The 17,931-nt window shown below is 42.4% G+C and overlaps 1 protein-coding gene across 1 annotated transcript; it reads right to left on the minus strand.

Moving 5' to 3' along the window:
- Positions 1-14,962: 14,962 nt before the first annotated feature.
- On the minus strand, positions 14,963-15,763 carry LOC113476191 (leucine-rich repeat-containing protein 30-like). Its single transcript, XM_026841527.1, has one exon. It carries the CDS (start codon positions 15,761-15,763, stop codon positions 14,963-14,965), a length of 801 nt encoding a protein of 266 aa, XP_026697328.1.
- Positions 15,764-17,931: the final 2,168 nt, after the last annotated feature.

Here is a 17,931-nt window from a genome sequence, read left to right on the forward strand (position 1 = left end):
ATACTGAACTTCTGAACTCTCAAGAAGTCTGCTACTTGTTAGCTTCAACTGGTAGAGGCTGGCTGTAAATTTTTATAAGTTCTGGTCTAAACAAAAATGACACATCCTGAATCCTTCTACCAGAAAAGAGACATGAAAAATGACCACCAGACAGGAGGCTGATCAATGATGCTTCTGTACCTTCACCATTCCAACTGGGAAAACCATGGGCTCTCAGTCCAGAAAGAACATAAGAAATATACTTGAAAATAAGAATTGATTTTGAGAAGAAACAGGAGGCCTGGAAAGAACAAGGTGAAGGTCATGGCAGGAGGAAATATCCTGAAAGTGGGGGGAGGTCCTGGAGATGGTGCAGATGCACGGACACAAGTCCAGGGGGACACCCAGGGACCTCACCAGTAACTCCCAAGAGTTGTAACTGAGTAGCAGCACAGACCAGATGGACACGACTTTCTTCCCAAATGTCCCAGGCCAGCAGCCACCTCCCTGCAGGGATGAAAAGACGAGTCCTGGTGAATACAAACACTGTGTGGCAAAGCGCCTGAGTCTGAGATAATCAAGCAGGGCAAAAACTCCTGTGTCTTTGGTTCTTAAATAAACCTCAGTATCCAGAATCACTACAGGTTTTCAGACACTTGGTTTTGCTCTTCACAAATTCCCACAAGCTTTACGTATCTGCCCCTAAAAAAATATTTCCTTCAATTATTAATATGCTTCTATAGTTTGGTTTTATTTCAACATGAATAAAGAGCCCCATGTTTCCCAAAGCAGTGGGCACGTTAGGTAGAGTGCAAGGCATGCCTAAGATACACAGTTCAAATAGTGCCAATATTCCCCTTATTCTCCCTTATCATCTCTATTCTGAAAGGATCATGTAATCCATCTCAGACGCATACAGGCTCCCACGGGATGTCAGGGACACTCTCTGTGGTCGATTCAAACTCCCTCCTGTATGTACCGAACAATTCTAGCGTGTGCTAGCCTTGGGTACGAAGGACAAGGCTGCAGAGAACACGTCTAAGATCTAACCTGACAGTTCACATGTGGTAAAGGATGCACTGATCTGAATAAGAGAAGGTGCTAGGGCAGCTTAACCTCTTTGGGAGAAGAAAAGCTGATAATCACTGCACTATTAAGGACTGCATGCAAACCCCTGCAGTTCTGAGTGAGAGACATTGAAAGCTCACATTCTTGTTCTTGTCCCAGCTTTGAAAAAGTTCTCTTCCACACTGCCTAAGTTTTAGAGCTCACTTTCTTTTTTTTTTTAAATGTTTGACTGGCACACAAGTATAGTGTTGCTTTGCATCCAAGGAAGAACAAAATATTGCAATGTCATTTTTCTCCAGCTCTGTTCAACAATATTTTGGTACTCTGAGTAAGGCATCCCACAGGACAGAGCACAAAGATAGCTGCGTCTTCAGCAGTGATTGTAGTCAGCAAGTACCCACAGTTTGAGATGCAGACTGTTGACTTTCTGCTTGGGATCTGTTCCCTCATCATTATAATTGGATATATTGAAGCAAAGGGATTCACAGATTTTGGGTAGCTTTCCTCTGGGTTTGGTTAGGTTGGGTTTTTTTTTGATTCATTGACAAACCAAATTATTAGCTTGACTTTTTAAGGCATTACACAATTTTTTCTTCATTAATGGACCCTGTGGCTGGCAGCTCCGTTCTTGAGAAGAATGAAACTGGTGCATCCTCTATGGCTTCTCCCAGCAAAAAAGCCCCACGTACAACCTGCTGCATGGCTATAACTGGCTTAAGGTTGAGTCACGATACAAAAGCCTACAGAGTGCTCATAAACCTGCACCGTGGAAATATTTGCCAGCTATAAATAGAAGACTGTCAACCAGATAAAAGCAATGTTTTCTGAAAACACTTTGTGGTGCTCCCAGACAACTTCCACAGCCATTACATAAAAAATGGATAGAAAATACTGTTGCTAACCCTAAGGATTTAAGGTTCTTCAATAACTTGCACACAATCTTATTGACTTTGCTCTTTTTTTTTTTTTTTTTTTGTTGTTCTAGAGATCTTGATAAAAACAGTCAGCAGCCAGAAAAATCTATATACAAGGAGATGCTACTGTGGACCAGCATACAGAATCTAGTCTAGCCTGAGATACCTTTGATGGGTGAGTGAGCAGCAGATAAATCAAGCAGCCTATGTAATATCAGCCTTGTCTTCCTCTGTATCTAATTCAACACATCACTCCTCTCCCTTCATAAGGACAAGCATCCTGTGACACTTGCTGTGCTGAACTTATTCTCCACCACATTACCTGATGACTTTTCAAACCTTGGTCCAGTCAGCAGAGCCTTAACAGCAATCCCACCTACACAGTTCCATGTCTTTTCTCCACTTACTCTTTTCTCAAATCCCTCAGCATTATCCCAGGCAGACAAGTGTGAACGTGAATGCTCACTGACCACACTCTTGTACTAAGCTGATACTAATTTCTGGAGGCAAGGGTGTTCTTATCTCTTCAGCTATTGAAGCACATATATAATTGCCCAGAATACTTACTGTTATGATAATTCTAGATTGGTTCCTAATAACCTCACCATAAAGGCAGCAAAGAATACTTTGGTAGGCAATTGGTTTTCCGCATGTGAATGAAGTCTGGACTAAAGGAGTTTATCAGTCACTATACTTGACGTCTTCCTTCTGTTCTTTTAAGGTGACATGGAGAAAGCATGTGACTGAAGTAATTACATTTACTGAGCCCTTAGACAGCCTTGAAAGCTAAGGAGGCCATAATGTATTCATGCTTTGCATTTTAATGGCACTTTTTTCATTTATAGAATTTCTCCACACAAAAATACCATAGCTCTCAGTCCCTGCTGCTATCTCTAACACTGTTGTCTGTAGCTAGTTTATGCATCAACAGTATACTATGTACTGAACACTGCATAGAATTCACTTGCATCATGGAAAAAAAAACAAAAAAAAAAAAAAAAAAACCCCAAACCAAAACAAACCAAAACAAAAAAAAAAAAACAAAAAAAAACAAAAAAAAAAAAAAACACAGCAAAGCAGCAATGTGGAGATGCAAGGATGCATGGTCTTGTGAAATCTCATTTTCATTTTGGACACTATTTTGGAAAAGCTATTCACGTACAAAAGTTAACATGCTTCAAAAGATGCTACAAAACCCAGTCCGAAACTCTGCTGTCTAGGTTAGTATTGGTTTCACTTTGCCTCATGGACTAACTTGTAGGAAAGGAGGCAAGGAATGAAAGACAACACCCAAAGTAATCATGAAAAAAAATGCACTTGTGATTTACTCAGTAAGTATCATCAACAGCAAGTTACTAGGAGGATTAATGAGAAAGCCTGTGTTCTTCATTAATAATGAGAGATATTATTCTGTCGGAAAGATCAGCATTGGTCATACAAAGTGGCCAGTATCACAGACTGGCTTCTGGAATTACATACTTAACCACATGAATGCAACTCAGCTTCTTAAAGACCTGGATGCTGCCCTTCAGAGGCTTTTTCCTGGAATCTGGTCCTTTTTCCCCAGTGCTCGTCACCACCATCAATGTTCTGAAACATTGTCAAAAACATTTCATGTGCAGATTTGCAGCCCTCTCAGTGCAGTTTCCAGCATGGGGTCTTCATCTGGTGGTTTATGGATAGATATTGTGTAGATATTTCACAGTACTCTAATACAGTGATGGTCCTGCAAAGTCAGGGCTTAAAGCTCTCAGAAATGCAATTCCCATTCTGTCTTTAAAAAAGGCAGGTATAATGCTAGCAGGATATATATAGATATCTGGATATTTATATTGAAATTCTAGAATAAAATGAACATGGCAAGAATTAAATCAATGTTCTTCTCATACATTGTTGAAAAAATTCTAGGTTCCAGAATAACCAGTAGAAAACACTCTGTGATGATTTCATATGTACCGTAAGCACCATTCGCCAGTGAACACTGCAGAAATTATCCATTTCTTTGCTGCAGACAATACGGTGCATTTATGATGGGACTCCTGTAGAGTTAATTCCATGTGAAATTTAGAACTAATTCCCAATATAGATCCCCATATAAGGTGCTGGAGGAACAAAGACAGAATGCTAACCTCCAGGATAGGAAGATTTTCACCTATTTTAACAAGCGTCATAGGGTTTGTTTGTTTTTTTTTTTTTGTTTTGTTTTGTTTGGGTTTTTGTTGTTTTTTTTTTTCCCCCTAATAAATAGATTTGTGCTGATTCTCAGTATAATTCTTGAAGGACTTTAAGGAATAATTTAAAAACTGGACTGATTTGGCTTGTGATGTCAAGATGCAGTGTTGTTCAGTGTCAGGCTGTCTCTTCCTAAGAGATCACTGAGCAAGAAATCAAGGTCTCTGAATTCTGACTGTGTATCAAAGAAATTATTCAGGGAACAATCTGGAAAAGACGGCAGTATTACTTATCTGTCTCATATGTTTCTTGCAAATAGAGTAGAATATCAAACATTTCCTTTCTAAATCTCATGCTAAAGGTCAAGTGCAGTAAATTGCTGTAGTTGTACAGAAGTGAGTGGAAGTAAAGCAGTCTTCACTAGAGATCTAGCTTGCATTTTCATACTAGATGACTCTGCATCTTTTCTTTTTAGTATTACTGGAATGTTCTTTATCCCACAGAGACCTTATAATTCAGCCCCAGATATGTTTAGTTTTAATTAACATATTTACTCAGAAATTGTCTTTGTTCCATTTTAAATTGAAAAATAAGTGTTATATTTGGAGCAAAGAAAAACTGCTGGAGTGGAAGGGGCTGGGAAAAAGAAAAAAAAAAAAAAAGGGATTCCTTAAAGCACAATAAAAAACTCAGTGAGACCAGTCATATCTGAAACAGGTGTTTCACCTTCTGTTTATCTGTTTTCCTTTCAAAGGCTGTGGTTGAGCAGTAAGAAGGAAGGATGTCTGTTTTGCTGGTGATGCAACAACCTGGTCAAGTAAATGCATCAAGAGGGGAGAAGCTTGTGCCTTCCTTAGAATAAATAAATGCACCTGAAAGATAAAAAATTTCAAGATGACGTGTGGAATGGGAAGAGAAGAAACGTGGCCAGAAGGGAGGCTGCAGCATGGGCAGGAGGTAGAAGGTGCCCATATCTCATAAGCAGCAAAAAGACAGTGGATGGGGACTGACTGTTCAGAGTACAATGAAGTGAGGGCAGTGGAGACCTCAAAAGAAAATTATTCTTTATGAAGTGGCTGCAGAGCTAGGAAAATCCTTGGCAAAGATGGTGTGAGTTCAAGAAGTTTGTGTGGGCTCAAAGCAGACTGGACTGGTACTTTGAAGAGAGATCCTGGGATTATGTGTTAAACAGAGAAGTTACATCAGGTTAAGGTCTCTCCTGAACCATAAATACTCAGAAACCAGCAAAGCATTAAGAGGGTATTATTAAATGTTTTTCGCTTGTTCTTATTTTTCCTTTGGCTACTTTTTATGGCCCTAATTAGAGACGGAACACTGTACAGATGGTCCAAGATAACCCTTGACCTGAACCAGCATGGCTCTTCCTCTGGAGACAGGTGGCCAGGACTAATAAGGGATGAAAAAAAAAACTATTCCAGAGGGTACCATGTGTGCTATGTTGTGATCCCAGAAGCTACTGAAAGATTACCAGAGAGACAACAAATCTCAAATAAAGGACTGCACTGACAGTACAGAACTGTGTTTATAAACCAATTTTCATTTGTTCCACTTTGAGCTTTCTTGGGTTTAAAATCATTAGTGCTGTAGTTCCTGTTGTGATACAATCCATCTTTTGAGGCTCTAAGCTCTGTTGGGAATTTCAGGGGTGGGGGGAGTCTCACATTCGGGAAAATGTATATGCAAATCCATCTGTAAACTCTGACCTTCATGCTCAGGGTGCGTACAACAGACTAGTGCTACAAGAATGGTGTTTCCAGGCACCATTTCCAGCAGGTTAAACCCTCTGGATCTTTTGCCAGGTGTGTAGCCAGAAGACACCAAGTTCAGCCATATTCACTGACCAGAGGATCACAGGCATAGACTAGCACATACAGAAATGGCCAGTGAGGACCGCAGTGTGCAAGTATTACCGCCATATCACCTCCAAAACTTTTTTGACCTCGATGTTTGAAGAATTGTTTTAGACCTCTCTGGCTGCAGATTCAGCTGAAGGGCAGGGATCCATAGATGAGATGGTTGATTTCTCTGTGGTAGATATTAAATTTGAGACCTTACTGCAGCCTATTGCTGCAACAGTTCCCCAGCTGTGGGGTCAAGCCAGGACCCATTTGTTAGGAGATGCCTGCAGAAGGCTGCTGACAAGTGTTTTCAGAAAACATATAAACAACCCTACCCAGGGGACAGTTTTTGACTTAGAGCATCCTATTCAAGGAAACACCCATCAGCTGTAGCAGGCTGGGGCTGCAGGGAATCCCTCTGGAGAAGAGCTTTGCTCTAGGGTCCCTCTGGTCATTTCTTCTCCAAGAAGCACCAAGGCTGGCAATGCACAGCACTACTGTCACATGGAAGGGTCCTCAGTGGAAACTGGTTTGAGACCATTTGCCAAAGGGCCTCTTTGCAATCAGTGCCAAAGACTAATGACTGCAATTGATCCTGGAGATAAGAGGGAATCAGTCTTTGCAGACTCCTGAATGATCCTGAAGCTCAACAGCTCCAGCTCTGAAAACATCAACTTTATGCCTGTAGCCACCTTCTTTTTATTCAAGGGATTAGATTAAAAATTTTTCAGTTTTTTCTCCGACAATGCCTATATTTTGCCAACATATGATACATGCAGCGTTCACAGAAAGAAAAAGAAAGTAAGATGTAGTAAGAAAAGTTAAAGGCAAACTTCTGATACTTCTGAAATAAAACACTGTTCTTATTTCATTTCTGGGAGAGGGGAGGGGAGGACTTGTGCAAAAGCACATTTCATTTGGAAAAATAATTATAAAATATTCTATGTGCTGTTCTCTAGAGAGGAGGAAGATAATTTTGGCTTTGACTCTTTCTACCAGTCTGAAATACAAGTCATTTCCAGTGACAATCTACCTAGTTCAAATAAAGCGAGTGCTAGTTTTCCTGCATAATGTCAGTCAGTTATTATACTTTCTGAAGAAACATCTGAAGGTCTGGCATGAACACAATTACATCAAGAAGAGTCTGTAAAGTGCTTTGAATATTAAAACAGGGTGAGGAACTTGGATCTGTACAAGGCATCTGCCTAATATCTCTGTTGAATGAGGATGCAGAATCCACATGCACACATACCTATGGCATCTTATAACTTCCTTCATTTTCTTTTCTTGTTCCATTCAGTCAGATCATCAAAAGTTTTCTAGGAAACAAAAAAATATCCCAGTGTGTACGACTGTGCAGAATGTGTCAGAACTGGTGTCAGCCTGTACAGTACAAACAACAGTACAAAAAGGTGAAGAAATAGAACCTTAACATTTCAAATAGAAACAGTCTAGGTATACATCGCATCAGTTTAGCATGTTCCCATAAGTCTAATAAGCAAAGAGACCACTATCAGCACAAAACTGGAAGGAACAAGCAGGATCATCAAGTCTAACTTCGTGGAAGGCCAAGTAGCCTTCTGACAGACATTAGCTCCAAAGGGGTCTGCAGAGAAGCTCTCTCAGTCCCACACAACACTTTCTTCCCAGTTGCACAAACCCCGGCACCACCAAACACTAGAAGAGGGAATCGAGGGCATGACCAAAGTGCTTGAACCTCACAAATGCAAAAACAAAAATTAGGAATAAAGGATAATTTAGGTTTATTAGTGCTCTAGGAACAAAAAAAAACAGTTATTCAGTCTGAATAATGCTATTTACATCTGAAAAGAAAACTTTGCAAATAGAAACCAGACACAAAACCATGCTGTTATTGCTGTGCGGATGTCTAGGAACAGCTGAAGTGCAATAGTATTTTATGTGTGAAAACTATGCAGAAGCAATCAGTCTGGCAGATATTTAGCCTATGTGAGCTAACTTTTTTCTCCTTTCTGTGAACGTACAGACCCAATGCAAAGGGCCAGCGTCCCAACCTCCAGCGGTAGTGTTGAGAACAAAAAGGAATCCTCCTTTCATCTACATCAAAAGATGTCTGGGCCGATCTGAAACACCCTTTTTACAAGTTGAAGGGTGCAGATATCCTCTAGTTGACATAGCTGCCCAGGGAACACACACAGACACACGCTGTGAGCTACTGAAGATGGTTATCGCAGGATCAAAACTGCCAGTTTCCTGCTGCTTGCTTAGAAATTGCATGCTACTCCGGCCCATTCAGAGCCTGAGAAATAGGATTAAGGACATCTATTTGAAAATAGGATGCAGAAAGAAAAGCCAAGGAGAGCTCCCAGCTGACAAGACAGGACCAAAATGGGTTAGGTAGCTTGAGACTTGTGTCATTTCCCCCTCACAGTGATTGCCCTTTCCCTGAACCGTGACCAGGCTGAAGTCCTCTGCACAGCAGCCAAGGAGGGAAATGGGAAGTTAATGTTTTCCCACAGGTTTCTGAGCTGCATTTGCCAAACTGCAAGGGGAGCTGTGGCCCTCCACTACCACCATGTGCCCACCCAGAGCACATCAGGACTGGCCATGACCCTACCAAATCCAGCCTGCATGTGCTTGTGCCCTAATGAGCTCTACTGGAGTCCTGGTCCCTGACCAGCCCCGAATCTTTCTCCTGAGGCTGAAGCAGCAAGTGGCTGTTGGACTAAAGACAGCCGTTTCACACAGTACCAGGCCTTCAAGAGACCAAAGAGTGACAGTAACTGCAAGGAATATACATAGTTTAAGCTAAAAGACATTTTGTTTTGTTTTTGTTGAGAGAGATGGATGGGAAACAATCCTCACCCTCCTTCAAGCCTTACAAAAATTCTGGAACAAATACACATTTCATAAGCACCTTCAAGATAGCGAGTCACAACAGGAGCTGCTTCATGCAGCAGCAAGGACAAGTAGCCCGTGTGGATTTGTCAAGAATAAATTGTGTTGAACTGATCTAATCTCCACTTTTAGCAATGTAACAGGCTCAAAGAATAAAGGAAAAATAGCTGTCACAAACCTTACTATTACTAAGTTTTTTGAAATGGTTGCATGTGACATTCTCATAAGCAAGCCACAGCAGCATGGTCTAGATGAGACAATGATCGATTGGGTGCAAAGCTGGTTTGATAACATATCAGAAAGGTTATCGGTGGTGCTTTGTCAGAGTGGAAGGATATAGAAAGTGGAGTTCAGCCAGGTCTGTTCTGGATCCAATCCTGGCATGTGTTTTCATTAATGAATTAGAAGATAGAAAAGTGAGCATGGTTATTAAATTTTCAGATGGCATAAACTCAGAGGCATTATAGGCACAGGAGGACAGGATTTGAATTCAAAATTATTTTGAAGAATTGTATAACCTGTCTGGGGTGGAAAAGGGAAAGCTGAAATTCAGCAGGGACGAGAGCAAGGTTACAAACTGCAGCTTATACAAACACACCAATACCAAAATTTGCCAATAGCAGCTCTATAGCAAAGTGTGGTATCACAGTAGAGGACAAACTGCATTGCTTGTGAAAAAGAGAAATCACCACCATAGAAGAGCGAACAAACAGGGTTTCAAGATGTGCAGTAGTCCTTCCTTTGGCACTAGAAATATTTCAGATGCCGTCTTGTATTCAACTGTGAATGTGCCTGCTCAGTACAGCTGTGTAGCAATAGCCCCGATGAGCACTTACCAGAGATGTGGAAAACATGGCCAGAGCAGAAAGACTGACAGGCTCAGTGCTTGTTTCACTTTAAGAAGTCTATTCAGAACCTCTTCAACAAGCTTAACGTATGTAAAAGACTTGTTGCAAACAGGAATATAATAATATTTTTTTTCTAAGTCCCTGGGGAATAGAACCAAAAAAAAAAAAAATCACAACTTGCATTACAGGATGAAGTTTCAGCTTGAACTTTTCAACAGTGAGACTTGTAAAGTACTCAGAAAATTTCTCTTTTGACCTAACTTTGTGCTAATGGCCTGGCTCCATCTGAACCAAGACCTTTGATGTGAGAGTCACTGCATCCTACTGAATGCAAGTCCTCATAGAGTTCTTGCACCAAATGTCTGGATGTGGGATCACTCTGGGACTCTGGGCAGCAGTGAGCTCCAGGCTGGCTGTCAGACACTCAACTCTAGCAAAACCCAGGGAGTTTCAGTACAAAGAGTAAGTGTGGGCTGTTCCATCTGGGCTTTGCTCATGGCATCAGTTTCTCCCCTTCTTGTTATTTTCTTGCTGCCTGAACTGTTCAAGGAAAGTTTGTTTGCATGGCAGTGAGAATGGCAATGAATTTTATACTTTCCCTAGGGTGGCAGGAAAATAAAATCTTCTTGATGACCACTGAGATCTTTAACAAACATATGAAATCTATGGTTTGGGTGTAGTATTTATTTAAGCACCATTTACTACCTGTCTCTTGGTTCACAGGCAGAACACTCTGGGGAGTTAAAAACCTTTCTTTGTAAAGTTTAGAGTGATCTTCATTAGATATGCTACTTAGGCTTTCATTGCAATTTGATGTGCTGAATAAAATGGCACTTGCTTGTGATAGATTGCTTTGTTTCTCCTGTAGTACCATTGCCCAAGTGTAGGGAAACATATTCCATCAAATCTGGTGCCTCTGACAGTGACTGATCATACACAATCAGTGATAATTAAACCTATTGATCCCATGGATTCATGTCAGACCTGAGCCTCTTGCAGTGACTCAGTGTTGCATCACCAGAAAATCATCATTTCTAAAGTCAGACTGTCAAATTCTGGGATGAGACTACGGAGCACAGAGGAAGGCAGAAATGCAGGTGGCATTGGGGTCCATCCAGCTAGTGGGAACAGCGGCCTCTCTCAGTGATGATGGCCTTTGGGGTGTATACCCTCCTGGACTAGAGAACCCACAGAAAACCTCTGGGGACATATCCCCAACAACTGCATGTTCACAACGCAGCACTCTCAGATATCCAATTTGTTTGCATTGTGTATAGGACACCACCTGCAGTGTCTTGTGTTTTCTAGGGGTCTGAAAAGTTGTGTTTCCTGTGACGTCTGCTAATATGCAATATATATGATTGATCAACCAAAAGGCTTTTCAAAGACTTGGAAAACTGGTCAGTGCTAAACTCCACTCCAAGTGAATTCAGGACCAGTCTTCCATTTTTGAGCCTGGAAATCTGCTGCTGACTCCAAAAGGCATAAGAAGAATGGCAACTGCCACTTCATTTGTGTTTTGCCAACTCAGAGACACCACCACCCAACACAAGAGCCCTCTGATCAACGCTCCTGGCTCGGTGACCTTCACTTCTTCAAGCTCTGCCTGTAGCCATTGTAAACTAAAAAGCTGAAGTTCACGGAGAGGTAAATTGAGGGAGAAGTAAGTAAATGCTGGGATCTGATCCTTTAGATTTATGGTCGCTATAGACTGTAGCCATATACTTTAAGGACAGAAGGAGTCTCTGTAACTTTCACTTTGCATAAAACAAGGTGGAGTGTTACAGTCATACCTTCGGGTGAGCTAGACTGTGGGTTTTACAGACTTCAGGTGGTGGAGAATCTGCCATATCCTGAGGTGAACTCTCCAGCATTAAAAATATGCAGCTTATCTGTAGTCAGAACTTGTCTAGCTTGAGCTACCAGCCTGTGAAAGTGTTATGCATTTGTATGTTAAATTAAAGAGTCCTCTGCCCTTATATATATTATTCTCCTGAATTTCTATTAGGAGCTTTCTTTCACTCATTGCTTTTACATTTCATTACTGTTCTGCTGTAAGAGTTCAAAGTTTTCAAATGAAAGTCCTATGCAATTCCAGGGGACAATGCTGTTCTCCTACACCAGCCTGCTTGCAGTACAGCATGGGGTGAAGGAAAATGCATGCACAACTCCCATCAATGCTGACTGTCAGCTTTTACGTTCCCTCTCTCCCTACCCCTCACCCCCCAAGTATGGATTATGTCCCGGTCTTTTCACCAGGGGCCTATATCCTAGCAGTTTGCCATTCTCTGATATAATGCCTGAAGTTTTAATGAGCACAGGCAAAGGAGGGTGCTTAGCAACAATACGGATAGTACAACAAATACAGGATAAGTAGTTTGAGATTAGATTTTAATGCCATCTTAATAACAACACCAAGATCTAGTTATTGCTCTGCGTAACTATGCCACTAACACAGATGCCAGAATACTGCAGTGCATATGCAGTATTGGGGTTTCCATTTTGGGAAGTGGGATTTTGGAAACAAGCAGGACAAAGGAAGAGGAAGAGGTGACAGACGACACGGTGTCAGGACAGAATTTGTTCTAGCTGAATAACATATTCAGTCTGCTCAAGCAGCTTGATGGTATGGTCAAAGTGCTCTCACTTGCATTAATTTATCAGAATTTCTCTTGATCCCGGCAGTCTGGAGAATTACAGCAAAGATATTGGCACTATTTATTAAAGATTACATTTTCTTGCAGGCTTTAACCACCTTTTCAGCTCCATTCACTCCCAGGAATGACAGGTATATTATCAACAGATACAATCAGGCTTCAGAAATTATGTTTGTGGGTTTTTTAAGAGAGGACTAGTTAAACTAGTGAAACCTGTTCAGCCAAAACCAGAATTGGAAGCTGTGAGATGCTATAAACTCCCCAAACAAGCTAAAGTCAGCTTGCCTTTTGGGAATCACCGGCCAAGAAGCAGAAAGAAAAGGTAGCCAAAATTGGAAATGGATCCTCAAGCTTAAACCCTACACAGTATGGAAAAAAAAAAAAAACCAACAAAACAGCGAGATAGGATCTAAAGAGTTTGACATGGGACATGAGAAATCGCCCCTCTTACCATTTGTCTAAGACGATGCCCTGGAAGGATTCAGTGTGTTAGACACAAGCCTCTAAGAAAGACCACAGTTACTAGAATTTCATTCCCACACATGTCCCAAAAGAGGGTATAACATTGTTTTTACTCGTACCCACTGCTAGTACTGCCTTTATACTTACGTCCTTTACTAGACACGCTTTAGAAAGGCAGGATGACTGCAAATATTGAATGGGGTGGGAGGAACAGGGAAATGAGACAGCAGATGTGTTTGAGACCAGAGAATGAATCAATGGCAGAAACAGGAACAAACCCCCAGTCCTTCAACATCTTTAATGTTGCCTCCTTGATAGACCCTCTACCTGACCTAGTACCAGCTTCAGGAGCTACTTCACACACAGTGCCTTATCCCACTGCAAATCTCTGAAAAACAAAGTGCAAAAGACTTGCAGTTCACTGTCCTGCTCCTTCGTCTCCGATTCCCCATGCTGCCACAGAAAGAGCCAACTGAGCAAGGCAACACAGTCCCTTTACTCCTTTCTTTCCGATGTCACACATCTTAGAAATACTCAGCTGCAGGAAAACCGAACAAAGTGGTGTGACGTTATTGTGTGCCCACTACTGCCATGCATTGATTTATCACTGAATCTGGTTACTGTACCGCCAAAAACTGACAGCTGGTTTGAAAGCTTCGCAGAGGTCAGGGGCACACTTATGGGCAAAGTGTAAAAATCATTTCATGCTAAGAATAACCGGAGCTGTGTTTTTGTCACCCAGTAAAATTTCAGCATTGATTCAGATCTCCTATTCTCCTTGTGCTGATCTTCACTACGAAGAGAAGAAAATGACTGAACAAGAGACTTAATGGACCGTGTATCAAAGTCTCAAGCCCTTTCTCTCTCCCTTTCTCTGTGAACCCTAGAAGAACATGTTCAGCTCCCAGCAGGCCTGACTCAGCCCTTCTTCTTTCCAGGAAAGACACAAAGCTGCAGCTTTCTGTATGTTGGCCAAAGGAGAAATAGGAAACAGAGGGCAAAGAAAAGCATTTATCGGGGAATGAGAGGGTCTTGATGAGCATATAATGAAACACAAAGATAATGTCAGAAGGAGTAGCCACAAAGAAAACGCTCATGAAGAGCAAAGCTAAGGAGAGGTGGGTGGAAAATGCTGATGAGAGGCTACGGGGAAGAGAGAGCAAAATGAAACAGAAAGGAGTCTCAGCAAATTTCCATAATGTAACACTGATGAAGCCTTTTATGATTATAGACAGGGGTTCTCGGAAATGTTCCCTTGCAGGAAGTTTGCATACTCATATTTTAATATCTCTGAACACTTTCCCAGCCTTGGTAGAAGTGGAAACTTTTTTTGCTAGTGCTGCATGCTCTATATCTGGACTACCCCTGCGCATCACCAGGCTCCGTGGAGCAGTATCGCTGAGGGCTGCTCTGGACGGACTGGCAGATCAACCCCAGGTTCATGCTGCCTCCAGAGAGTGTGTCAGCCCTGCACTGAAACTGCTCTTCAGGAGAAACAGGGTGAGAAATAAGCTATGTCCTGCCAAAACAATGGAGACATCACTTGCATTATACCTTGTGGGACCTGGATAAAGCCAGACAGAAGCCTGAGCTGATTCAACCTGTGCGTTGGATGTAAAATACCATGTAAAGCAATGAGATTCTGGGCTACCTGAAGCAAAGCCAAATCCACAAGTCCACAAGGCCTTAAACACTTCCAGAAATCTCAGCCTGCACTTACTTCAAGTCCAGACTAAAGCACAACCCAGTGTGCAAACAGTAGAGATTATTGCTATTTACATACCACCAGTTGTTTACCTGACTCTATCCCCTCAAACTAGCTGTTGTTCATTTTCTCAGACAGGATTTTTGCCTGCAATTCTTCCTGAGATAGGTCTACACAACTATAAATAACAGAAAATATTATAGATGTCCCTGAATGAATTTTTGAAAGGTGTACACCACTGTTCAATACTAGCATCAAAAATCAGACTGCCACAGAAATCACCTTACATCAGAAGGGAAGCTTTTGAGCTCCAAAGAGTGATTTCACCAGACTTTTTCACCTGAAACACATTTTGCTCATGCAGTGGATTTGCGGAGAATAAATCCATCTCAGTCACCTCAAGAGGATTGACGCCAGTTGCCTAGTCTCTCTGAGTCCTATGAAATGACAAGAAATAGCGTCTGATCTCTTCAGGGCCTCTGCTGCAGATGTCAGGGGGAGGACTTTCCAGTGGATTACCCTCAAAATTGCATGAGCAGTAGTTGTATCCCCAGTCCAGGTTCACCAGCTCCCCGAAGGTTGTTGGAAGGGACCGTAGATGGTTGTTTCCCAACCAAAGTGTGTGCAGATTCCTTAAAAGACAGACATCCTCAGGCAGGCTCTTCAGTGAGTTGAAGAGCAGTAGCAACGTTTCTAGTTTCTCCAGATGCCGAATGCTTGTGGGGATTGTGCCTATTCTGTTGTCGCTCACATCAAGAAAGGTGAGGCTCCTCAGCTGGCAGAGGGGTGCAGGCAGCTCGGTGAGGCTGTTGTTGGCCAGGTGGAGGCTGCGCAGCCTTTGAAGTGCCCCCATTTCTGGGGGCAGCGAGCTCAGGCTGTTGTTGCTCAGAGTGAGCCTCTCCAATTGACTCAAAGTGCCAATTTCAGCAGGGACTTTCTTCAAGTTGTTGGAGTCCACATAGAGGCAGGTTAGATTCCTCAGGCAGCTGATCTCTTGGGGCAGCAGCTCCATGCGGTACCCCAGGCAGCTCTCTCGTTCTGGGCTCATCTCCAGGACCTGCAGCTGGTCCAAGCTGAAGACCTGTGTGGGAACCGATGATAGCTCTCTGCCCGAGATCTTGAGTTTCTTCTTCCCTTCATACTTCGGATCATGCTCTGTAAGGTACCTCCAGGGGGGGTTGGGACCTGAAGAGGCACATCCGAAAGAGGTGGCTGCATACATTGTCCCACCAGAGCCGTGGCTGGTTGAACTGAGATGGTCACTGATCAGTTGTTGCACACTCCACAAGCAATCTCTGAGGTTTTTGGTGGATCAAGGCCCTCCGTCAGTTTTCCAATCTGCCAGGCATGTTACCAACACACATGCAGAGCATTTGGGTTGCTCAGATACATCCCACTGAGTAAACATTTGGTGTTCTCACCTGATCAGGTGTTTCCCTTCCAGCTCAGCAGTGTACACAAAGCCCAGCTCCCAGGCTATGATGTTGCCTCTCGTGGTTGCAGGCAGCTTGCCGGTGGCAAATATCTGTCGGTGTTGAAAGTGAAACATCAGTGCTGTGCCTGTCATTTTCAGCAGATTGGTTCAAATCTTTGTGTGTAGCACTCTTCTTCTGAGAGCACCTGGGTGCCATTCTCTGAGGAATTCACATTGGTCAGTCCCAAGGGATTGTAATGGAAGCAGCAATGCTGGGTAGGTAAACAGGACAAGAAGAGAGACTCATAGCTGGTGGCTTGGGAGCTGGGAACCATGAACAGGTCCTGCTCTCAGGTCAGTTTCTGCCTTTAACATTCAGCAAACACCATACAGAATCAGTTTTGAAATCTGGAAGTCCTTCTCCCTCCTGCTGAGCATATGAACCCTCACACTACAGAGATATAGTATAACTTGTGCTCCACTTGCTCTGGCATATTTAAAAGCAAATTTTTATTCCTCACTGGCATAGCTTTTGTAGGAGAGATTAAAAATGCCAGGTTTATCCCAAGCCACTCAGCACAGAGTTTAATGTAGAGAGCAGGGCATTTTCCTGGAAGGAGAAAATTGTGAGTTTGAAGCCTCAGGCTGAGAGAGACCAGCTCTTTTACTTCATCCTCTAATTCTTAGTCTTTCAGCTGAAAAATGCTTAGGGCAACCATTTCAAATTATTTTCAAGGAGAGAGGTCACCCCAGCATCCCACAGTCTACTAAAGGTAGAAGACAATGTGCTAGATGTATTGTCTAAGCAGGTCTACCAGGTCAGGTCTTCTGAAACAGGGACACATCAGCTTTGCTCTCCCAACCTACTCAGTTCTGATCTCCTCAGCCCAGGATTCCGTTGAGTTTGCAGGGAGCCCGTGAGGCTGCTTTGGCATTATAAACTCCTGGGATGTTGGTGTCTGGAGACAGACCTGATGGGCTTCCTGATAGGAACTGCACAAGCTATTGAGCTGGGGCTGTCGCAGCTGAGTACACAACAGTGTGAGCAGATCCTGGGGACACTGAAAGTCTGGTTCTTTAGGGTCACCATTAATGTCAATGGCATCTGAAGTTTGTGCTAGCTTCATCAAGAAAGGGTGGACATTCTACATGAAAAGGATTCAGCAGAACTCGAGGTAGTCTAATAGTTGTTCCTAAGTAAGAATGGGTACAATAACTTTGAAATATATGTACATCAGAAAAATAGAGATTTTAATCTGTAAGGTAAAATTGCTTACCAGAAATGACAGACCTCACAATTAACTATAAAAATAAGTCTTAAAGTTAAACTCAGCTCCCATCAAGAAAGTGATGAAGAAATTATTTCAATGAGAGTCATTTCAGACTTGGACAGAAGCCATCCCCCACATTACTAAGGGTAAAAATGTGTTTCTAAGAACACATTGTCAAATACGTCTGTCCTGTGAAATAAACTGAATTGCCATGTGTGCTGCCTTCTGCTTAAAAATGCTTATCTCTTCAAATCAAAACCTAAGTCTTTCAGACAGCATGTCCTGCAGAGCCAAAGCCATGGTCAGAGAGAGGTTTTTGTGATGTTGGATGCTGTTCTCTTGCTGAAATTTTTCACACCTGGTGTTTGACCCCGGGTCTTCCTTTACCAAGGTGGCAGATGCTCTTCTGCTTCATCTTGCAGGACATCCTTCTTCCTGATGCTGATCGCTGTCACATCAGGAATGTCAGAGTAAGATTAATGTCCCTCTGTCAAATTGTCCCCTTGTGCTTTCCACATAACGTCCATGATCCAAAATGTAAAATAACGGGAGCCCGTATTATCAACACATGATCTCCCTAGAGACTCAGCAGGATATTCTCATTCTCAGTTCAGACAAACTCCAAAAATAATATTGTCAGCCTCGATATTCTTGAGTCAGACTATGCAAGGTATTCAGAAGTTAGCCCTTACAGCAAAAATCTGC

This window comes from Athene cunicularia (genome assembly GCF_003259725.1).
Source record: "Athene cunicularia isolate RWA chromosome 2 unlocalized genomic scaffold, athCun1 chr2_part1, whole genome shotgun sequence".
Classification (NCBI taxonomy): Eukaryota; Metazoa; Chordata; class Aves; order Strigiformes; family Strigidae; genus Athene; species Athene cunicularia.

Coding starts and splice junctions, on each gene's coding strand:
- LOC113476191 (XM_026841527.1), bottom strand. CDS start 15,763: ATGTATGCAGCCACCTCTTTCGGATGTGCCTCTTCAGGTCCCAACCCC.